This window comes from Alternaria triticimaculans, assembly GCF_023758025.1.
Source record: "Alternaria triticimaculans strain BMP 0046 chromosome Unknown scaffold_7, whole genome shotgun sequence".
In the NCBI taxonomy this organism is placed as follows: Eukaryota; Fungi; Ascomycota; class Dothideomycetes; order Pleosporales; family Pleosporaceae; genus Alternaria; species Alternaria triticimaculans.
In genome coordinates, this window is record NW_026055964.1 from 334,374 (window position 1) to 357,447 (window position 23,074).

Sequence of the window (23,074 nt, forward strand, 5' to 3'; positions counted from 1 at the left end):
AACTTTTGGTAATCGTTGTTGTGGATGACAAGTAGAGGATAGAGTGCAACAGCTGTTTTATAGTCCTCCTCGGCGACTACAGAGCTCGGACAGGAGACCAGACATGATAATCTCGACAGTGTCTTTTGGAAACATTCAATCGTCGCTTGTATCTTTCAATTAGAGAAGTGGCAACAGTACTTTCATGAATTTGCAAAAGATCCCTTATTCGCGCAAACATTTCTCGTTCAAAGACGTTATTTTGGAACTCTGCTCAAGACCATTTGGAAAGCCAGTCGGTTGCTTTCGGGGCGTAGAACTCGCACACCCAAGCGAACAGCACATGTCTGGTCTGCGTATAAAGTTTTGGTCTTTGTATCGAATTCAGATCCGAATAACAGTGTAGGAATATGTAATTGCAGTGCTCCGAATTGAGGAACATGTAAAGTGAAGTTTGTGTTTTGAAGCAGACATAGAGTAGCTGGATCGTGCTTTTGTAAAAAGAAGGCGGAGAAAGGCCAGACACATGCAAAGGTGTGTCTCAAATTTTTGTATATTTGAGGAGGAAGTGTGTAATTGAGGAGAGGAGAGAGCTGCCATAACCGAAGATTTTATAGTCGAAGGTGTGAGGTCAGAGCCTTCAAAAACCGGTTCTGGACCGCCATGGATTTACTTTGGTAGCCTTAGATGAGCAGAGCGTATACCGGGGGAAGACTCCCACCTCACATCGCTTGTAACTCTATAGATTTTGCGCCTTCCACTCATACGGTCAACGTCTTCAGTCAAACACAACGCCCATCCGTCCCTTGGCCTTATGCGCATTCATCAACTCCACCATCTTTGGCACCTCTTCCAGTTTGAAAGTCGTCATATGCGGCGTAATGTTATGCTTCGCCGAGAACTCGACTGCCTCTCTCATGTTGTAGCAAGCTGCACACAATGGTCAGTATCTCCACTCCATCGTTCACAAAATCAAAAAGTGAACTTACTCCCATTACTCGATCCCTTAACCTGATACCTCCCCAACGCAATATCCAACCCGTTAAACTCAAGCGGCTGCTGCGGAATCCCCACCACCATAATAATCCCCTGCCCCGCCTTGACAATCGCCGGACAATCATCATAACTCTTCTTGCTCGCTGTAAAGTTAACAGCCGCATGAACACCACCTTTTGTAAGCTCTACAATCTTCTTTTTCCAGTCCTTGTCGGCCATGGAGTTGAACGTGTAGTCCGCACCGCAGATACGCGCTTCTTCTATTGCGTCGTCGGTGATGTCGATGGCGATGACGTTGTGGCCCATGGCTTTGGCGTATTGGATGCCCATGTGGCCTAGGCCGCCGCATCCGATTACGGCGAGCCAGGAACCGGCGGGTAGTTGGCAGTCGGCGATGCCGTGGTAGGCTGTTACGCCTGCGCAGAAGAGGGGAGCTGAGGTCTTGGGGTCGACTGTTGGTGGAAAGTTAGCTTGTCGTTAGTGTCTTGATTATAAGCATAGATAACTGACGGTTCTCAGGGAGGATGATGGCTTCCCTAGCGTCTACGACTGCGTATTCGGCGAAATAGCCGTCGGCGCTGAACCCTTGGATTTTGGTCTCGCCTGTTGCGCACCATGCGTTGTGTACGTTCTTGCAGGCGTAGCACACAAAGCAGCAGTCGACTGCGCAGAGGAAGCCGACGGGGTCGCCTTCTTTGAATGTTCGGGCCAACTCTCCTGAGCCGGTTGATACTACTCTGCCTGTTCCTTCGTGGCCGATGGTGACTGGGTTCTTGCCCAGAATCAGACCTTGGTCGTTGGGCTCGAAGAGCATGGCATCGGTGTGGCAGAGGGATGCGCTGCCCATCTTGACCAGAATCTCATGTTCGCGCGGTGTCGGGATGGGTATTTCGTTGAGGTGGAGCTTGTTGTCCCGCGCATCGTACTGTTGCGCACGCATGGTCTTCTTCTCTGGCATTGAACCCATGATGAGTGTAGTTCAGGTATGGAGGATATGCTGGGTATGTTTCGAGTGGGGTTGTGTGACGGGAGCGTGAGTGTCACCTGCGCGTCAATGCTAAAGGGGAAAGAAAGCGAAGGAAAACCAGGCAATGGCGACGGAGGATAGATTAAGAAAAATTTCCGACACGTCGTGTAGTGGAGCCATGTAGATATATCTCCCGCGTGCAACGGTCGGGAATGGTCTACCGCTGCATGACAGTGGAGTGAGGGTGATCATTCCCGATAGTCGAGGCGATTATAACCCCGCGGCGCAATACAAACCCCGAGACGAGATGCACCACAAATCAAAGATGTGAAGAAAAGTCGTTGATGTATTAGTAGTATTATCTCGATCGGGCGTAACAAATAAAAATCTAAACTGGGTATACAAAAAAGGGTATATGCTAACGAGATCGTAGAGCGAAGCGCAAGGCTTTTGGGCAACAAAGGGAACAAGAAAACGCGTATCAAAGATTGCTTCTTCCAGTGTAGGGCGCAAGGTGGAAGACAGCCCCGCACCTTCCCCCGTCACTCATGGCTCGGCAGGCCGGATCTAGACTCCGAGCTGCCTCCGAATCATGCGTGTGCCGGGGTGTGCACCGGCATTGCTTCCTTCCTGTCCCCAATCCGGTGGTATCGAGGTTGTATCTCTTTTTCTTTCGTAACAATGGGTATCTTTTGAAAATTGTTTGTGGCGGGCAGGTGCGTATCCAATTTTTCGAGGCGACGTCGTGGACAGGCGCTGCGAGGATCGTGTCGCAGCAACCGCGCCTCTCCGCGAAGCCTTCAATGGTCATGCTGGGCCATTGTTGTGTAGGCGACGGGCAGTCGATAGAGTGCGTTAGACACGCACCCAGGGTAGGAAGCGAGCCCAGGTGTTCTTCTTCTTCTGCACGGGCGGCTTCTTTTCAAGATTGGCCATGTAGAGGGCGTAGCTTCGCTCCATCTTCTCAAAGGCCTCTGCCTTGGCCTTTTCGCAATCAAGCGGGTCGTGTTCCCAGTCGGGGTTGCTTTCTTGCGTGTGGTCGCCGTGGTAGCGCGGAGAGACCGATGGCCAACCGAAGTCTCTGACGAGGAGTTCTGTGGGCGGAGGTGGCATCTCGAGCTTTTCATCAATAACGGAAAGGTTCGTTACGCTGTAGGAGGAGGAAGCGGAGGAGGTGGATGAAAGCGACATGATGGCGGGTGGTGAGAGTGAAGTGCGGATTGCGACGCGTAGGTGGTGGGCAGTTGATGATGACGGCACGGGTGTGGTACGTGGACGACGCGAAAAAGAGGCCGACAAGAGAGCGAATGTAGAATTATAGAGAGTGAAGGAAGATATTATGGGGGTGCTATGTCATGGCCCGCTGGCGATGGGTTGGGGTGCGTTGTCCAGAGGTGCCAGGTGCAAAGGGCAGGAAAGCCTTGAAAGTTGCGCGGCTCAGCCTGGGAGATTGCCCAGTCAGTGCGCCAGGGGCGGTTGGTAGCCGGCGCCACACATTCCTTCCAAGAGTACGGCATCCTCCAGCTAGCGACATTAGATCGATTTCCGGCTGTGCAACGATGCAAGCCATGACGTGCTAGCTGCTGATCGTCCCTGTGCGTTAGATTAGCGCGACCATCTAGAACATGCATGCACGTTTCAGCGTCTGGTTTGCATTGCCATCTATCGCTACCACACTCCATGCCACTCTACTTGCGTCGCAAAGTCAACGTCTTGTCCAGGTTGAATGCCGCTGAGATCACCGCCAGATGGCTGAACGCCTGTGGTGTGTTGCCCAACTGCTCCCCCGAGCGCGCAATCTCCTCCGAGAAGATGTGCAAATGATTTCCGAAACTTAGCATGTTTTCGAAGATAGTTACCGCCTGTAACAGGTACTTCTCGTTGTACGCGCCAGCCTGTGATGTCAGTAAAAAGCAAAACTTTGTGTTGCAACGCAGACCGCTTACCCTTGTCAACGCCTCGACGAGCCAAAACGTGCACATGCTAAAAGCGCCTTCTTGCCCACCCACACCATCGTCGCTCAGGGCGTGATTGTACCTGTACACCAAACCGGTACTCGTCAGCCCGCCCTTCTCAGGAGCCTTGAGTATGCGGTCGAGAGTCTTGAGGAAGCGCGGATCAGTCGGAGATATGAAGAAGACCAGAGGCGCAATCAAGACCGCCGAATCCAGGATATCATTCGACTCGTAGCTCTGGATGAAGCACTCCATGTCGGTGTTGTAGCCCTTCTCCATGACTTCCTCGTAGATCTCATCGCGGACCCTGTACCACTCGGCTCGATGCGGACATGGGAAGCTCCTCTTGTCTGCCAGGCGCAATGCCCGATCCAGGGCTACCCACAGCATCATCTTGCTGTACACAAAGTTCTGCTTCTTGCCGCGGACTTCCCAGATCGACATGTCGGGCTCTTTCCAGACAGTACATACGTAGTCCGCGATATGTCGGACAAGGAGCCACTGATCATATGAGATGGGACGCGAGAACCTATTCACGAGGTAGATGCCATCCATCAACTCCCCGTAAATGTCAAGCTGTACATGGAAAGCCGCGCCATTGCCGATCCGCACCGGTTGGCTAGCCCTGTATCCCTCCAAGTGGGGTAGTTCGAGCTCTGGAATGTCTGTGCCGCCCCAGATGGTCATCATGATTGGCAAAGCTCCTTGCCGCGCTTTGGCCTCTTTGACACGTTGGAAGATGTAGCTTATGTAGGCTTCAGCTTCATGGCTAATACCCATCCGGAGAAAGGTGTAGATGGTGAACGACGCATCGCGCACCCAGGAGTAGCGGTAGTCCCAGTTTCGCGATCCACCAAAGTCCTCGGGCAGAGAGAAAGTCGGTGCAGCAACGATTGCTCCGCTTGGCTCGAAGGTCAGCATCTTGAGAATCAGCAGACTCCGCGTAACCACCTCTTCCCATCGGCCTTTATACTTGCTCTGCTCTATCCACCTGGCCCAGTACATTTGGGTGTTGGTCTGTAGCTCTTGAACCTGTTCAGTCTCAATTACATCTGGGCTGTGATCTTCCGCGTCGCGCAGTATGAAGGATACGGCTTGACCTTCGTTCAAAGTGAAAGCGGCCGTGACACCGTCGCCCAGGTCTTGTGGCTCCGGTGACTTCTCAAAAACCACTCTTGGGCAAACGCCGTCGGGTTCATCCCCACAATCGATCGTTGCGTTGAGCTCCAGGGAGAGGTCTTTTGATTTGAAGGTGACACGTTGCAGGCAATGTCCTTGGCCAGTCTTGCCCATGTCGACAATCTCGGTCGTATGCTTGTCCTGCGCGTAGTTGAAAGCAGGGAAGACCTCGACGCACACGTCAACTTTGCCCCGCATACATTCTACCCGCCTGACTAGCCACTTCTTCAGATCGGGACGTTCTGGTACGCTTCCTGTATGGTTGCTCGCGAGTACGTTCGCATGATACTTTTCGTCCCAGTTCTTGTCATTCGGTCTTGGAAAGAAGTCCACGACGTTCATGACCCCCTCCTCCTTCAGGTAGCGTGTTTGGAGAATATTGCTCGCAGGTAGATACTGCTGTTTAGTCGTACATGTATCGTCGCCGGTGGGCCCTATGCTGAAGTGCCCGCCCTTTTCCTTGTCCAGAATGCGACAGAAGACAGACGGGGAGTCGAAGTAGGGCCAACACATGTAATCTGGAGTAGGCGTACAAAGTCAGTATGTGGGTAACATACGGTTCGCAGAATTTACATACCGATTCCTCCGTCTGTTGCGACCATGGCGCATGTTCTCATATTTCCAATCAGCCCATAGTCTTCTATGGGCATGTAGCCATTTGCCGAGCGTCTTGAGCTGGAGGTCTGCGGTCTTGATGCGACCCTCTTCATCTTTGGATTCTGCATGTTCTCTTCCTTGCGACTGTGTTGTCGATATAATTCAGTACCGCTATTTCTATCCAAAGGTAAAGGCGTGCGAGTGGAGGGCGTATTGATGACATCCTGAAGAAGCCGCTTACCGGGCGAGCCGGAATCTACTATGGCGTCGGTAGGTTTGGACATCGTCAGTGCGCTAGTCCTGAATGGTTGAATCTTTGTAAAGACTGCTGCAAGCGGAAGAATAGAAGCGGGCCGATCAGATTGTACAGGTCATCGTGATGCTTTGTGGTTGCCTCGGCCAATGAATGAATGTGGTGTGACGTCAGACGCACTTACCTCTCAAGGGCTTGACCTCGCAACTTCTCCAGGGCTACCTCCACCCAGGCAAATGCCCAGGCAGCTACCAACTGCATCAATCTCGCACGTCACATCACGCAGTGTCCAAAAGATGTTCGTGGAGAGACACTTCTAAACCTCTATCCATGGATGTCGCTTAGTATTAGGCGAAGAGTTGCAGTAGCGCTGCGATCAACATTCTAGCCTACTAATACTATCCGAACTCTCCAACTATTATTTCGTCCCCCAAAATCTAGGCATCACACCTGAACAGGACACCACCGGTGCATTTCGACGGGCGACGTCTTGTACGATGTACTTATGGCTACATTCGTTCCGCAATCAGCATTGCAAGGGAACATAAATGAAAGATCACCACTGTCTGTTGTTGGAAAGGAGCAGATTTTCTGACCCAAAGATCTATTCTCTGACAGATAACATTTAAAATGCAGAAGTTGTGGGTGGTTCATCCCTATCTGGATCCACTAACGCAGTAAGGTACCAATAGACGGCAACCGAAGGACGGCCACTCAACCATATTGGTAATGTGCAGGGCGATATAAAAATACAGTACACTCGTCCAAAGACATCGCACCATCTACTATCTACCATCTACTATCTACTATCTACCATCTACTATCTACCATCTACTATCTACCATCTACTATCTACCATCTACTATCTACCATCTACTATCTACCATCTACCATCTACTATCTACTATCTCAATATCCCCACGTCCCTAAAGATCGACTTCTCGACCCAACGCAATCAAAACCCCGCCACTCCGAACCGCCGCAAAGACATCATGGATCCAAGCCAACCCTCCCCGGATGGCACTTGCCATTTCTTCCAACTCCCTGCTGAGCTCAGAAATATAGTCTACGAATACACTCTCACGAACCCGAGAGGTGTGGTATGTCGCGAAGAACCATCCAGCAACTCCGGAATATTCCGCTTCTACGCGGTCCCTGTCATGGAAAAGAGACCTTCCAAAAAGGAACGCGAGCAAGATTGGTATGCAAAACAGCTCTACAACAGCCTCGAGACCGCCAGGGAGGTCAACCAGCTTAAACATGTTTGCCGGCAACTGAAAGAAGAGACGAAGAACATCGTTATATGTCGCAATGACATACTGTTTGCATGCGGTCCACTTGACCTATTGAACTTCCTCGAAGATGTTCCCATGGCCCTGCATAGTTATCTCCGAGAGATCACCGTATGGGAACACCGTCCCCTCCTTGTGCGAGAGTTCATTGCAGACAAATGTTGGCGTTTGATCGCTCGTATCTGCGAAGAATATTACGCCTTTACCATCCGGATGATCTGGCCTTCGCTCATGGAGAAGAAGAGTCTACATACTTGCAGCTGTTGGATCATACGCAAGATCGTGGCACTTGCGGTTCATGCCCGTAAAGATAGGACTCTTATCAGTAAGATGAGCGATGTTGGATGGTGGCGGAACATACTATTAAGAACAACGGCGCTCGCGCATGTAGACCCAAAAATAGTCGTACAAGGAGACTGGAAGTGGTCTCGAAGTATCAAAATGTTCCCTTCACACGAGCCATTTCCGGAGCATCGGTTCAGGCTCTGCTTAGCCCTTCACCCTTTACAAGAGCAGGAGTTGGAAAAGTGCATCGTAACGATGAAGAAAGTCTTCGAAGATGGGATATAGATGCAAGGACGATACCATGTCGAATACATGGAGAACTGGAACGACGGAAAAGAAACAGGATAACACATGTATACGACATGTGGTCAGCATTCGCGAGCGAACAGCGCAGACATGAACAGAATGCAGGATCGATTAGAGGCAACTATGGCTACGCACGCAATGCCCAGCTTCGTCTGTCAGTCTCAGTATGGCATATTGACATTGGATTGTGGTGATTCATCAGAACAAGAGCCGCATCTAAGCGATTTCGCGTGCTGCTACATGCCAGCTCATTGCTTGCCCTCGTAGTCTCTCTTCCAGACCTCCCTGAACTTCTCCTTATCCACAGCGAACTCCTCGAGGAAGTCCCTCTCAAGGTCGTGTGTCCGTCGACCCAGTAGCACCAGACTGTGCAGCGGCTTCCCCAGATCCGCCTCACACAGCTGTGCCAATGTTCCAGCGACGATCTTCTCATCCTCAGCACCAACCCGCGCAACACCCACAGCCAGACTCTCCTTGGTGTAAGCACCCTCCTGCTTGACATCCTCTTCAATCTCCAGCATCTGCTGCGCGCACTGCGCAACAGTCATGTAGCGCGGCGGCTCGTAGATCTTGCGTCCGCGCGCCATGTTCTCCAGACTCTGCTCCTTGACCTTGATGTCGAGGAGGACGAGCGTGTGTAGGCCGATGGAGACGTTCTCCTTGATGCGGTCGTAGAAGGAAGCGGGCTTCCAGTTGTCAAGGAAGAAGACCATGGAGACTGTTTGCCCAAAGTTGTAGAGTTGCAGGCCGGTCGTGCCGATCGAGGTCAGGATGCTGGCGTTGGGGATGGAGCGGGTGGGGATAGAGAGTTCGCGGGCGCGGAGGACGAGGTCGGTGTGTGTGGTCGCTCTGTTGGGTGTTAGATAGGCATAGTATGTATTCGCAAGTGAACATACCCGAATGGATCGCCTACGACGAGGAATGCGACGTCGACTTTATCAGCATCTTTGAGGATATCGTCGCTGGACGACTCGACCATTTCGCGGTCGGCTATGATGACTTCGCGGCCATAGAAAGCTTCCTACTGCCGTGATAATTAGTTTCCCAGTGCCTCACCGGTCAATCGCATCTTCGACTCACAAGCACATCCTTCTCCACCAGCAGCACCGCCGTGTACGCCTCGAGGTAGACGCGCTCCGCCTTCTTCACGATATCCAAGCCCTTGACAGTGATGTCCTTTTCGTCCGCCAAGCCGAGACCGACGAGATACAGCATGATGGGCAGTGGTGACGCGTGGGGTGAAAGTCGTGGTGGGGTTGGTCGCCAAATTGACAAAAAGTTGGGCGGGGCTGATGATTTGCATGTGGTAGGGCTGAGCGTGCCCGGGCCAACCCGTGCTGTCGCATCAGGCATCGCCTGAAATCGCGCTAGTAGACCGCAAACCGCGTCCCATCCCCGGACTCCATTCACATTCCTCGCCGCGCCCCACGCCTCTTGTGTTCGACTTTCTGTTTTGCATAGCTGTAAGAAGTTGGAGACGCGCTTTGTATGATTATAGGAGCCTTTGGGCGACGGAGTAAGACACCATGTCGGACAAGGATAAGATGGCCAAGTATCGGACGGAGATCCAACAGGTTAGTCAATTGCATCTTCTTCTTGTGGTCTTCTCATGATTTTTCTTTAACACTCCAAACAAGAAAGAGATGGAATTTTGAAAGTTTCGGTTAAAATACGCTGCCTATAGCATCATCGACCTTCACATCCTTCCCTGTACATGAAGGACGCTGTTACGCGCGCCTACCCAAGCATCAACACAATTTCACCTTTCGATCAAATCATTTGAAGACCCCGGAAATTTCTTCCTACATCACGCCAACGTTCATACATCGTATATGGGTTATGGCTCTTTTCCATTCGCAGTCACGTTATAGACGGACAGCCAGCATGGCCCCGACTCTACTTCACCTACAATCATCTCATCTCCCACCCATCTCGTCTTGCAAATATACAAGCGAGCTCCCAAAAACGCTCACCCACAGGATGCTCCCAGCACTTGTGCCACCCACACATTTCCTTGACTCACACACTTCCCCCCAACCATGATGCAAGAGGCCACCACCATGGCCTCTTCTACATCCTCCCCTGCGCTTTCTTCGCCCCCAATGTCTCGGCCCGCATCTCCAGAAGCTCTGCTCTCATTCGACGTTGATATCGACGTCGGCCTGAATCTAACGATCCCACAGATGATGTTCGTCTCCGGCGAAACCGGCGAACCATCACCCGAAACAACAACGTTGATCGAATCAATCGTCCAAGACCAAGTCCAACACATGCTACGAGAATGCACAGCCCTAGCCACACGCCGCGGCAGCAAATCCATATCCACGGACGACCTCTTCATGCTAATCCGACACGACCGCGCCAAAATCTCGCGCCTTCGGCACTTCCTGCAATGGAAAGACGTGCGCCGCTCCGTCAAAGACTCAGACGACAAAGGCGGCGACGGCGGCGCAGACGTCGGAGCCGGAGACGCAGACATAGCCGCCGGCGTGGTAGGAGCAGGAGGCCCCGGCGCCGCCCCCGTCGACGCCTCGAAAAAAGCCAAGCGCGCAAAAGTTGATCTAGTCTGGGACGTGCATTCCTTCTTCACCGAGTTCCCCCCACAAAAAGACGATGTCGAAGACGAGGAGGAAGAGGAGATGAACTACGCTACCCTGCAACGCCTCAAGAACGCCGACGAACGTACCAAGGACATGACGAGGGAGGAATACGTCCACTGGTCTGACTGCCGCCAAGCATCCTTCACATACCGCAAAGGCAAGCGTTTCAAAGAATGGGCTGGGTTCGGCCTCATTACTGATTCCAAACCTTCCGACGATATCATCGATATCCTCGGTTTCTTGACGTTTGAGATTGTGCAGACGCTTACGGAGGAGGCGCTCAAGGTCAAAGATGCGGAAGATCTCTATAAGAAGAATCATGGCGGTGAGCAGAATAGGCTCAAGAGGAAGAGAGAGCGTGGTCTGTTTGACCCCCCAGAGGAGGCGAGGGAGCCCGTCCAGCCGAGTCATGTGCAGGAGGGTTACCGGCGGCTGCAGAGGGGGAACAACAAGGCGAAGGCTATGCTCAACTTTACGAGGAACGTGCATAGGGCCGCACTCAAGTTGGTGAGTAATAATATGCGATGGGCGAGAACATGTACTGATGAAATCTAGATCTAAAGGCATAGTCATGCGACTATAGTTGGCTCAGCACGAGGTGTTTGGATAAGGCGCTTTGGTTATTTGATACCCTAAGCAGGTAACAGGGTGTATGGCGTCCGTGTCATGGGAATTGGGTAATCCGGGGTACTTTCAGGAGTGCGAATGAGGACCATTCAAGCAAGCATCACGCAATCATATCCACAAACAATGCATGAAAGCAGACCAACTCCAAGTTTGACTACTGGTTTCTAATTCCGATGCGCATATCCTTTTTGGTACACTCATAGCATCGGTGATCAGAGTGAGGGCAGCCTTGTCGGTCGAGTATGCATAGAGAGAAGAGTCCTTCACAGACGTAACATGAAACATGACCGCATATGCCCAGATAAAAAGGAGATTGACGCCCTCCTTTAACCTTGAAAAGACCCACGCCAGGTGTTCATCATGATATCCCGTGTTTACTCCGCATCGTCGCCAAACTGAGCTTGACGCTTCTGCTGGACACGCTCCTGCCTCCTCTCCCTCGCCGCCTTGGTCTTCGCACGCTTGGCGTCCATCTCTTCCTGGATAGCCCTCTCGCGGGCCTTCTCAGCCTTGGCCTTGTGGATCTACGGTGCATGTCAGTAGCCGAGCATGGAGCGGGGTTTGACATAGTCATGATGTCATGGCGGACGTACGTGTTCAACGAGAGCACGCTTGTGCTTGAAGGTGTTACCCTTGGACAGGTGGTAGAGCTCATGGTAGAGGTGCTTGTCGATCTTTCCGGCGGCACGGTACTTGACGAGGAGACGGCGGAGGACACGGAGACGGCGCATCCAGACGATTTGGCTATAGACATCCGCATCAGCAAACAGTCTCCTTCATCCTTCACTCCCTGCAATGAAGCTCCCTCGAGTCCATTGCGGGAGCGGCATCGTGATTGCGTACCTTGGCATACGAGCGTCCTTGGTACCCTTCCTCTTACCGAAACCACGGTGTCGGCCAATTCGTCGAGCGGCGGTCAGCTCCCGGGCGCGGGCACGCGAGTGCATGGTGACGGGCTTGCGGATGATGAGGCCATCCTGGACGAGCTTGCGGACGGTCTGGCGGGAGTTGGCGTTGGCGATTTCGCTGGTCTCGTTGGGGTCGAGCCAGATCTTGCGCTTTCCGCAACCGACCACGGAGGCCGCGAGGCGCTTCTGAGTGCGGAGGTTGACCCTGCGAAACACACTCCGTCAGTATTTTGATCAATTGTACGGTCGTGGACGATGGAAAGTGCTATCGTGAAAAGAGGGGTTCGCCACGTCTCGGGCGCCTGCTGAGCAGCACTGCGAGTCGGCGACGTGGTTGCGGGTGCGGAAGTGCTCTTCGAAGCAATGCTGAGGGTATGCAATCGGTATTCCTTACATTTTGACGGGTTGGTTGTCCTGGAGGTTAGTATCGAGAGTCGCGGCAAGACGTTCGCAGAATATTGAGGATCCGACCTGGGCAGGTGCGCGTGATCGCTTAGAGCGCCAAGCTCATCACGTGCCGGCCACTAGTCGTTTTACGACCCCGACCCCAGACACCAACAACAACTTCAATGCACCTTCCAAAACAAAAGGTACCGTTATTGCATTATGGAAAGTACAAGTTGTCGCGTGTAGGATTTCCGTCTCACTACACGAAAGGACCATCGCTCTCATTTCCGCGAAGTTCAAAGCCAAAGTTTACGTTACCAAGATCAGCTGTGTGGCAATGTTTCGCGACCGCTAGATGCGTAAACTAGGCACAATCACAACGTGAGTCAACGACAGATGGCCCCAAAGCTTATTTCTATCATTAGACCGATGGGGTTGCAGCTCATCGTCGGACATTCCTTGGTGAGCTTGAGACGTCCATCACGCGACAACGCGCATGTAACGATATTGGCACCGACGATGGATGACGCATTGAGATCATCGACGCCTAGGTCACCGTGCTGCGAGGTGTGCCGCATCTATCATCGTGACTCATTTAGGATCATCACAAGCGAGCTACTGCACCTGCGTTATTACCGCGGAGACTAAGGGTGGCAATCACCACACCCCTCACACAAGTCAAGAAGCGTATGCTGTTTCAAACAGAGAACGTAAACAGATCGCGAGGAGCAGCGTTTATGTGCATTGCATATCTACTGTAACTTCAAGTCCTCTTCACTCAACACACCATACAGCTTCTCAATCTCCTGTCCAATGATGTTGAGATCATGCGCGAGCTGCCCAGTCACCAACGCGTACGCGTACAGCAACTCGTAGTCTTCATCATTGGCAATGACTTTTCCCAGTCCACTCTGTCGGAACTCAAAGACCTTTGCTAGTAGACGATCTCGCGTGTGCTCGATATTAGGCAAGACGTCGTTGAGCGGGTATGCCAATTTCATTGAGGAGGCCATGACTGTGTGCTGTTAGCCGGTGCTCTTAAGAAAGCTTATTAGGTGTGACTCACCAGAGAAGAGATGACTGATGCGCCAACTCAGGTCCGTCCACTCTTTCTTGGTATACCTCAAGACCTCCTTCTCGCCCTCGGAGGCCTTTACATCTTTGAGAATGACGACGTTCATAGCATGGAAACTATCCAAGATACGGCTGGTCGCGCCCAGAATGACCTTGAAGCTCTTGTCCGGGAACGGGCCCTTCAGCTCGAACTCTGCGGCGGCTGATGCACGCAGCGTGTCCAGATGAGAAAGGTACCGACGGAGTTCCAGCTCTTCGCGTTCGGACATGTACGTGTACGTCCGGCTTGTGCGTTCGTTGGCTTCGAGCAGGGTCTTCAGAGGCCCACGTTTCCAGATCAACCCCATCTTTAGCCATAATAGAGACGTGCCCTTCTTGACTTTGCGGCGCGCAGAGATAGGCCAGATGACTCTCGTCACTATAATACCCCATATGCATCCAACCATCACTGCGACCACACGGTGGAGCACAATCTCCCAGATCTCGGGTGAGATGCCACCCTCATCGTCGTCGTCATCATCGTCCTTGACGGAGAGCGAGTATGCGTAGAGTGCAGAGAGATTGTAGGTCAGTAAGATGAAGCGACCCATAGGTCCCTTGCCCTTTCCAACGATGATGTAGAAGCAGAACAGGGAGATAACCCAGCCGAAAAAGCCCAACACAAAGGCATGCTCGTCAGCGGCGATCCATGCGGCGATTGCCAATATAGCTCCGAGACATGTACCAGCGAAACGTTGGAAGCCAGTGGTATTGGAGGCACCGATTGTCATCGAGCACACCAACATGTACGACAACAAGCCCCATTCGCCACGCCAATGACCATAGAATCCTCGAGTAGACTGAATGAAGGACCACATGGCGTAGAGTACTGCGCCAATGCCAACCTTGACGGCGTATTTGAGGTCGTCTCTTCTAAAGACGGCCAATGATGTCCAGATGCGATATGAAAGTGGCTGCGCGTTTTCTGGCTTGTACGGGTCTCCACGGGTCGACTTCCGGTAGATGGGGTTATGGATCTCACGCGAGCCTCCTGGTGTGTGGGCGTCTGTCTCATCAACAAGATAGGCCTCCTCGGGACTGTCTCCCGCCTTATCCTTCTTGCGCCCACGCTGCCAGAACTTCAGCCAGGTGTAGGTCCTTTGCCGCGGGTAACGATTGACATTAGCTTTGAGCTCTTCGAGTATGTCAAGGAACGAAACCATGTCTTCAGCGAAGTCTAACAGCGACGAACTAAAGTACCCGCAGCTTGCTGCAACCTCCTCGAAGTCTGCTGCAATCGCTGCAGAGCTGGTCCTCGTTGGTATCTTGTTCTTGTAGACAGCCGAGAGGGCTTCTCGACGTGCATCTGAGAACAGGGCCTTAGCGTCGACTAGACTGTGGCGAAAGTGCTCGTTGATAGCCATGTTGTACTCGGGTCCAGGTCCAAAAGGCAATTCAGAAAGGACCTCGCGTAATGTGTATGCTAAGGATTTCTACTGGTGTTAGCACAATTCGAACACAGCGACTCTTAGACGTACCATTGGTGGTCCCAAGCTAGCAATGAACACCGAGAACATGTCAGCAGGCGTAAGGTCTGATTTCAAAAGGTTCGCAACTTGGTCGGACTTCTTCTTGGTCGGAGTGGACTCGTCGTCGGATCCAGCTGCTGAGGGATACGCAGATGCTTGGGAACTTTCTGGTAACTCGTCGATAGATGCAAGGATGCTGGTTCGCCTTTCGGTATGGCTGAGGCTGGGAGACATTTGCGGAGGACTGAAGGACATCGTATGGTCCGAGAATATCGACGAGTTTACCGTTCCATTAGCGGGTATTGATCGTTGGGATGTGACGCTGGCGCTGGGCTCGGTCTCCGATTGCGCCAACAGTGTAAATTGGGTTTCCGCAGCGCTCCGCAATCCACCACAGCTCTGCATAAGCTTTTCTAGACATTTGACCAGTTTCGCGTGAATCCTGTACTCTTCCTCAGTACCCAGCGCGTAGTGCTCAAACTTGGCTTCTCCCAGGTTCTTTACAAGTGTTTTGAACGTTGACTGGCTCTTGTTCGATGCTTCGACATATGATTCGCTCTTGAGGTCTGATTCAGCACCGGAAAGGAAGCTAAGGGTGATGTTGTTGAGCATCTCTGCCATAGCATCTGTCGACTGGATGAACGTATCGCGGAATTCGTTGCGCGCCGACTTTGGTTGTACGAGGAGCGATACGAGTGCTGAGGCGGAACAGCCCATGATTATCATCTTCAGAACCTGCCAGACTTTGACGTAGGAGAACTTGGCTGCCTGAACAGCTCCCTCCTTGGTCAGGATCGTGATGAGAGCTAGCGATGTCAGTGAGCAAGCCACGTTGACCAGTGGATTCCCAAGCTTCTGTTTTGTCCATCCAACAAGCCCTAAGCCTCCCCCACAGAATACAATGAGCACTATCACATGCCCAAGTACTAGCAGATCTTGGTTTCCAAAGTATGCGGACACGGCCATGCTAGAGAAGGATACGAAGGCGGCATACAGAAAGGCAGCGAAAGCCAAGATGACAGCCTCCAGCATGCTACCGGCCGAGCGAGCTGGGTGGAAGTACACAGTGATAGTCGCGACTATGTGCTTTCCATCGTTCTTGCCCAGTAATCCTGCGATTGCTGGTACGAACGTCGCCAACGATCCGAGCACATAGGCCAATGAGCACTTCATAATGCCAATCCCAATAGGACTCGTCGCGTAGGCGTAGCCTTGTCGACACTTGTTCGTAAGCACCACCTTCGCAAACTCGACTCTTCCCATCTCCCGGTGTCTCTCAGCATCGTATTGGCCGGGCGCAAGTAGGAATTCGGAGGATTCGGTCGGTCGGTGTTGGGATCTTCGTAGGGTGAAGGATCTCTTGATGCGCTCGCCGGTTTTCGGCTGCACCATAGTCGCGCTGCGTAGCTATAAGATATGGTCAGCGCATTGCCTATATGGCCTCTGAAGACGCGACTTACGCTGGGCCGCAGGAAGCGGCGCTCAGCCGGGGTGTGCGGAGCATCATTAGCCATCGGAGAGGTCGTAGACCGTATACTCTAATCGGATTCTAGGACATGGCGAATGAAGCAGCTGTGAGAGATGCGCCGTCCAAGCGCGTCTTGGTGATTGTTGGTCGTGAACCCTGCAGATGCCCAGATCGATGGCACTGGCGCTAACGCCACAGCCACCCACGTAGCACCTCCATCGGTGCTTACATGTTGTACTACCTGCGCACCATGAGGAATGAGGCTGGTAGCTTCAGCGCTCGCAATCACCGCGTCGAGATGTCATAGAAGCGTGACGGAGAATGCGCGTAACAATGTTGAGGTACAGTTGCCGAGGTGCAGACTAGCGGCATGTCCACACGATTTGGTCATCACCAGCGATACGGTGAACTCGACACCAACACTGGAATCCCTTCTTCAAACGACCTACACGTCGACAGAAGACACATTAAACAACAGAACTTGTCAACACGATATTGTATGCTGAAAACAGAAACACGTAGCAGTGTTACGTTCGCGGCTAGGTCAGATTCGCTAAGATAGCTCTTGTACATCGAACCACCTAACCGCTGCCCTCTTGCCTCTTCAATCTCTCGAATAACTGAACAAAAGCCTCCGGTTCCTGCGCACCTCCGATCTCAAACTGATCGTTAATGGTAAAGTTGGGAACGCCTGTAATCTGTTGTCGGCGCGCCTGCTGGACTTCCTTGTCAACTTCAGGTCCTCCTTTGCCTGACTCCAGCCAATCCTTGATCTCTTTCTCATCAAGTCCTGCCTTGATTCCTGCCTCAGTAAGGATCTCTTGAGTGGTAATGTCCTTCTCATTCTCAAAGTACGCAGCGAAGAGCTCCTCGATCACGCGAGTCTGCATCTGCGGGCCCTTGGTTTTTCCAAGTTGCACAAGTCGGTGCGAATCGCGTGTGTTTCCTGTCTTGCCGCCGTACTTGAAGTTGATTCCCTCGTCTTTGCCAATCTGCGAGAGTCGCTCTTGCATCATTGCTGTGCGTTCTTTGCCGAATTTAGATTCGTACAATTGTTGCTTGTCGGCACTCTTTGGCGCATCCGGGTTCAAATAGAATGGGTACCAGCTGGTTTGAAAGGTATCACTGGAGTCCGGGTGTTTCTCCATGTAGGCTGCGATTCCCCTTTCCAAGCGCTTTTTTCCTACGTAGCACCATGCTGTGATTTTATTAGTATCGGATACATAGTATGCTATGCGTTGTTCATGAGGACTTACGGCATACGGTGTCGCTAACAATGTCAACCTTGAAGTTGGTCATTTTGCGTAAACTTGCTTTGAACGCCACGATGAATTTGTGCGCGGTAGATTTCGCTGATGAAGTGATGTCATCGCTGCGAGACTGCTTGCTCTTATACCTACATGGATGGCGAGTGCTGCTGACAAATTGGTGGTGGATGTCGAAGTTACGATGATCGGCCAAACTCGCCCTTCCAGCCGCTTCCGAGGTTATTCTAGAACATCGATCTCTTCCATCACATCTACGTAGGACTACTTTCTCCCCCTGACAGCGCATGCGACAACACCACGCTACTCACGACTTGGTCTTCATTGGAATGCTAATCGGAATCTTCTGGGTCTCCTGCTGTCGACTTGTAGATCACGCGGTTGCAGAACTAACGCGGTCGTTCTTGCCATTTGACTCGGCATGAATTCCAATTCCGCACCCTTCGGTAGCATGCTAATATACAAAGTCTGATGTTCACTAACGCCGCGCTATGCTTAAAGACAGATTATCGCTCATCGCTGTCAGAATGAGCAGCAAGATTCTGTATCTAGACCTCGCAAGGTCTTCCACACAGCCACTTATTTCTTTGGCTGCTGTCCACGTTCCAACTCCTGTCGAAACTTCGGGCCTCGGAAGATGATCAATATAATCCCTGGTATGCAGAGGAGATCTATGATTCCCAGACCGGTGAACGCCCAACCCCAACCCATTGCATCCAAAATGCTGGCCATGATCAGTGAGGAGATCGCGGCAGCCATGTTGCGCATGAATCCTGCCAAAGCCACCAGACTGGCCGCCTGGCCAGGGTCGCACTCAGTCTGGAAGGATGTACTAGTGACGAAGATGATAGACATTCCGATTGCAGCCAGAGCCGTACAGAAGAGGACCGCGGCGGGGTGAAAGTGAGCGAGCGCAAACCAGCCGAACATAATCTTACCAGCCGCAGCGATGACGAAGCCAAAGATCTGGATGGTAATTCTTCGCTCAGGTGCAACCTTGCCAGTGGAGCTCTTCGCAAGAGCCCTCTTTCGCATCCAGTCGGAAAGTCGACCGACGACCATCGAAGCGACGAACATCGCAATACCAGGACATATATAGGCATACCCAGTCTCTGCTGCCGTCCAACCGTAGCCCTCCTGCCAAATGGTGGCAAACGAGATGAAAATGGCATACAGTCCAGCAAATTGGAAAGCTCCGTTGAAGGAAACGATCAAATGTGGAGGGTATTTAAGAAGATGCAGGAACTTTCGGGGCGTTGGACGGGGAGCTTTCGGAGCTCTCGAGTCTGTACAAGGCTGTGTCCGGAACTTGGGTATCGTAAACCAAGGCTGGTTTGCGACAGGTGCGCCGTTGCCTACCAGCGATCGCAATGTCTCTGGCGTACAGAAGACGATGAGGAGATATACCGGAAAACTCGCGATCGAGAGGAAACCGAATATCCATCGCCATCTACTCTCGTCCGCGAGTGCACCACCAATGAGCGGACCAAGGACAGGACCAAGCTGAGGTCCCATCAAAAACCATGCTAAAGCGGTTCCACGTTTGGCAGGCTCAGTGATATCAGCAACGGTACCGGCTCCGACGGAGAAGACGATACAGGATCCGAATGCCTGGAAGACACGGAGAATGTACAGCTCCGCGATATGTGGTGGCAGCACAGCAAGTAGGGTGTTCGCGACGAGGAAACTGCCGAGTCCGACCATGTATACTGTTTTCCTTCCGCCTAAGTCTGAGGCAGCAGCACCGAAGAGAGGCTACGCAATCTTAGTTTTGCATTTCGAGATGCCGGTACGGATGACTTACGGCAATGGCGAACACCATCATATACATTGAGACTGTACCGTTTACCGCAGTCTCCGATGCATTAAAGATCTTCTCGAAGATCTTCAGAGAAGGCAAGTAAACAGCTCCGCATAGTGGGCCAAAGAAGCCCGCCGCTGTAACAACGCCTAGAATGAACCTCCTGCGGTTCACCGAAAAAGCCGAGTATGGTTCTGGCAGCGACGGAAGAGCAGTCGGACCATTCGTTGGTGGTTGCTCAGTTTCCCTCCTGGGTTGTGCTAAAGGGTAGTCATCGCTGTCGATGCTCTCTCGATACCGGCCATTATGGCGATCCTTCACGAAGTCGATTGGAGAACGCATAGCAAAAGAAGAGAAGAAAACAATACGATGCGAATTAATGCTCGATGAGGAGCGTTCTTGGAACCCAAGAGAACAGACAAGACGGATATGTACGGCGACGTCAAACCTAGATTGCCCAAACCTCGGAGCGTACTATGTGCCGATTAGGAGCAGCACTGGACATTAAAGTACAAACCCTTGTCTTGACCACCGTTACGTGGCGGTTGACAGGTCGCAGCATAGCCCTGCTTCGTACACTGCCCATGAGAAGGCGCCCTGTCTTAAAGGCAGTATTGTCGTCTCCGCTGCGGTCAGGTTTCCCACTAGAGGATTGCTGAGCCGCACCCCACGCCGCATCCGCATCCTCATCGTCATGCACCCCGCTGTTCTAGCCTCAGGGCTTTCCAGTCGCGGATCGTGCTAGGTGCGCGTCATTGTTGGTGTTGGAAATCGTCCGACACAATGACCCGACGCCACGACTCGTCGCAATGACCCGACATAAATTCTAGCAATACCTAGGTACACATGCCATTTCTTATACGTGTGATCATGCATGCAACGGCTAACGCTTGCTAGAAGTTCTAGGTGAAGCCATCTTCATTGCGTCTGCATCCGGCTCGTCATGCTGCATTTCGTGGTGTGCGCAGATGTGGCGGCTACCCTATTCTACGCATGAAGATGTTCGTCATTGCCGGCGATGGCAAAGGGTGGGATGAAACAGTCACAGCCTCCACCAACGATTTACATCCTCTCAGGCGTTAGGGCATTCATCTCGGTCAATAGACTTAGAACAACAGGTGGCGCAAGCTCTTGCCATTTGTCTCTCCGCTTCGCTCGATCCGGCCACAACTTTAGGGCGCCTGCGTTCATACGCCAAAGTACCCGGCTCTTGCATCGTACTCACGCATATCCTCAGCACATTGTTGTGGTCCATGAGGCAGAGTGAAGGCGGGCGAGTCCGCTTGGACGACGATCGTGGCAGCGAACCCGGACACGACATGAACGTCGTCAGTGTGATGAGTCGAGGGCTGACCAAGTTTACCACCTATCCGTACCCATCGGGAGTCACTGCTGGCTTTGATATGACATTGCATCGGGTTGAGCATATACGTCGTGCGGAAAACGCAACAAATCGCAGCAAGAGTATACCTGTAAACGTCATCGGCTGATATACTGTTGTACCAACACCGTCAGCGCATGTTTACCCAGCCAACTACTTCAACGCCGCGCGATGCACGTAAGCCCATTGGCCCAAGTTCATCGTCGCCCTCCAACCGATGTCCCAAAGACAAGCATATCGCAATGTTGGGAAACTCACGATATTGTTACAGCGACGCGTATACCCACGTTCTGTTCAACGATCGATCTGTCATTGCATCCAACATGCAGCATCGCATGTTCATCCAGCCTACCTAGACCCTGCTTTGATTCGCCTCTCGAGTCTCGCAACCAAAACCCCGGGACACGACTGCACGGCTTCCCACTGCGCTTGCAATAACAATTCATCTATCGCACGTTGGCTAAAGAGCGCTCTGCCTGTAAGCTGCACTCCCAACACATGCAACATAAGCGGCCCGTTCCCCTCGCATCACCAACAAACAACCACGACCTGCATGCCATCCAACATTATTCCGCGCCTCAACACCTGCCGCGCAGTATCATCTTGTCATGATTGCGCAGGATGCGGACGAGGGCGCGAAATCTGCTCAAAACCTTGGAAACCTTCTCACCTCGCTTACCATCTAAACCTATTCCAGCATAGCGCTCTGCGGCCCGCCCTTGCTCTTGGAGTCTCTTCGACTATCGAAACATGGGCCAGCAGGTCTGTTACCGATCCATCTCGTGGTATGGTAGGCTGGGTTTATGAATGGCAGTCTTTGATCAATACTGGCATGCGGTGGCGCCGTGTGCAAAACTTCGGGTACCGCGTGGGAACGGGTGCGAGAAGGGTTCCGGGCCTGGCACTCCCTAGGTAGGAGCTTGCACCACAAGAAAGCGATATAAACGCCGCGATTCCACGTTTACTCTCCGGAAATATCCTTAGTGGCAGACTTCACTTCAGTTTCAGACTTCTTTGTTCGTCAAAATCTCCGCGTTTGAAGTGTGAATCATTTGGGGTGGTTGCCGCTTCCATTCAAGGTCACGCAGGGGAAAATCTGCTCATAACTTGCTCAACCCTACTTCTCACACCACTCATATTCATTCACTTGCGCTGTTTCGTTTCCAACAAATTTTTGGTAGGCCGTGCTTTGATTGCAGTCGCTGCGATATAACTTTGGACTTCTTTCTCACTACCTTTCTATGCAGGTACAAGCAATCATGTCTATGGATATGGAAATGTCGATGGCTCCGACAAGCACCGGTATGGCTATGTCGGGCATGTCTATGGCGCCGACTGCTACCGGCATGGCGCCAATGGCTACTTCGTCAGGCGGAATGGGTGGCATGGATGATATGGCCGATATGATGGGCGGATGCAAGATTAGCGTAAGTTCTATCTCGTGTGCTCTCAAGGTCAGGAGACGAGAGCCTTTAGCTGACAACCCATCTCACAGATGCTGTGGAATTGGAACGTTATAGACACATGTTTCATCGCAGAGTCCTGGCACGTCCGCACGAAAGCCATGTTCGCCGGCTCCTGCATTGGCGTAATCCTCCTCGTCATCCTCCTCGAGTTTCTGCGGCGCGCAGCTAAAGAATACGACCGCTACATCGTCCAGCAACACTCAAAGACACTCGCTTCCTCAGCGAGCGGCTCCTTTTCCTCCTCTTCATCGAACGCAAACGACAGCACGACTAAGCATCCTGCTGCTACAACATCGCCAGCTGCTTGCGGCGCCATGGCTGCGACGACGAGCAAGTTCCGACCGAGCATTCTACAACAGGCGGTTAGAGCGGCATTGCACATGGGCGCATTTGCTGTGGCTTACTTCGTCATGTTGCTGGCGATGTATTACAACGGGTACTTTATCATCTGCATCTTCATCGGTGCGTATCTTGGATACTTCATCTTTGGGTGGGAGAGCTTCAACGTAAGCAGTGGGGGCGAAGATCGTATGCAGGAGAATGCCACAGTTTGCTGTGGGTAGGAATGTAGATGTTTGTCAGGATAGACTACATGATTCGAAAGTATCTGCGAAATTAGCGACAATGACAAGAATTCACGATTTGTAGTAACATATGGCACATGTGTTGTGGTAATGAAGTGATTGATTGTCCTGTGTGGTATCTCATGAGCCGCCGAACTCCCCTCATCCCCTAATCATCGGACACCTCTAAATAACCACCCGTGGCATATATCTTGGT

At 52.1% G+C, this 23,074-nt stretch overlaps 9 protein-coding genes across 9 annotated transcripts; 2 read left to right on the top strand and 7 right to left on the bottom strand.

Moving 5' to 3' along the window:
* Positions 1 to 757: 757 nt before the first annotated feature.
* Positions 758 to 1,942, bottom strand: J4E78_005507 (uncharacterized protein; the record flags this gene model as incomplete). The annotated part of the gene is made up of 3 exons (XM_049366126.1): positions 758 to 909; positions 969 to 1,427; positions 1,486 to 1,942. 3 exons carry the CDS (start codon positions 1,940 to 1,942, stop codon positions 758 to 760), a joined length of 1,068 nt encoding a protein of 355 aa, XP_049221852.1.
* An 855-nt stretch (positions 1,943 to 2,797) lies between these two features.
* On the bottom strand, positions 2,798 to 3,133 carry J4E78_005508 (uncharacterized protein; the record flags this gene model as incomplete). The annotated part of the gene is made up of 1 exon (XM_049366127.1): positions 2,798 to 3,133. One exon carries the CDS (start codon positions 3,131 to 3,133, stop codon positions 2,798 to 2,800), a length of 336 nt encoding a protein of 111 aa, XP_049221853.1.
* A 497-nt stretch (positions 3,134 to 3,630) lies between these two features.
* On the bottom strand, positions 3,631 to 5,957 carry J4E78_005509 (uncharacterized protein; the record flags this gene model as incomplete). The annotated part of the gene is made up of 3 exons (XM_049366128.1): positions 3,631 to 3,837; positions 3,889 to 5,594; positions 5,654 to 5,957. 3 exons carry the CDS (start codon positions 5,955 to 5,957, stop codon positions 3,631 to 3,633), a joined length of 2,217 nt encoding a protein of 738 aa, XP_049221854.1.
* A 2,100-nt stretch (positions 5,958 to 8,057) lies between these two features.
* On the bottom strand, positions 8,058 to 9,024 carry DPH5 (diphthine synthase; the record flags this gene model as incomplete). The annotated part of the gene is made up of 3 exons (XM_049366129.1): positions 8,058 to 8,658; positions 8,706 to 8,830; positions 8,890 to 9,024. The coding sequence occupies 3 exons, from the start codon at positions 9,022 to 9,024 to the stop codon at positions 8,058 to 8,060; spliced, it is 861 nt and encodes a 286-aa protein (XP_049221855.1).
* Positions 9,025 to 9,848: 824 nt separating this feature from the next.
* On the top strand, positions 9,849 to 10,964 carry J4E78_005511 (uncharacterized protein; the record flags this gene model as incomplete). Its single annotated transcript, XM_049366130.1, has 1 exon — positions 9,849 to 10,964. The coding sequence occupies one exon, from the start codon at positions 9,849 to 9,851 to the stop codon at positions 10,962 to 10,964; it is 1,116 nt and encodes a 371-aa protein (XP_049221856.1).
* A 446-nt stretch (positions 10,965 to 11,410) lies between these two features.
* Positions 11,411 to 16,427, bottom strand: J4E78_005512 (uncharacterized protein; the record flags this gene model as incomplete). Its single annotated transcript, XM_049366131.1, has 7 exons — positions 11,411 to 11,560; positions 11,630 to 11,780; positions 11,880 to 12,149; positions 13,088 to 13,346; positions 13,398 to 14,877; positions 14,923 to 16,320; positions 16,374 to 16,427. The coding sequence occupies 7 exons, from the start codon at positions 16,425 to 16,427 to the stop codon at positions 11,411 to 11,413; spliced, it is 3,762 nt and encodes a 1,253-aa protein (XP_049221857.1).
* A 535-nt stretch (positions 16,428 to 16,962) lies between these two features.
* Positions 16,963 to 17,680, bottom strand: J4E78_005513 (uncharacterized protein; the record flags this gene model as incomplete). The annotated part of the gene is made up of 2 exons (XM_049366132.1): positions 16,963 to 17,579; positions 17,638 to 17,680. 2 exons carry the CDS (start codon positions 17,678 to 17,680, stop codon positions 16,963 to 16,965), a joined length of 660 nt encoding a protein of 219 aa, XP_049221858.1.
* A 545-nt stretch (positions 17,681 to 18,225) lies between these two features.
* Positions 18,226 to 19,477, bottom strand: J4E78_005514 (uncharacterized protein; the record flags this gene model as incomplete). The annotated part of the gene is made up of 2 exons (XM_049366133.1): positions 18,226 to 19,401; positions 19,451 to 19,477. The coding sequence occupies 2 exons, from the start codon at positions 19,475 to 19,477 to the stop codon at positions 18,226 to 18,228; spliced, it is 1,203 nt and encodes a 400-aa protein (XP_049221859.1).
* Positions 19,478 to 22,087: 2,610 nt separating this feature from the next.
* Positions 22,088 to 22,857, top strand: J4E78_005515 (uncharacterized protein; the record flags this gene model as incomplete). The annotated part of the gene is made up of 2 exons (XM_049366134.1): positions 22,088 to 22,255; positions 22,324 to 22,857. 2 exons carry the CDS (start codon positions 22,088 to 22,090, stop codon positions 22,855 to 22,857), a joined length of 702 nt encoding a protein of 233 aa, XP_049221860.1.
* Between the last annotated feature and the right edge of the window lie 217 nt (positions 22,858 to 23,074).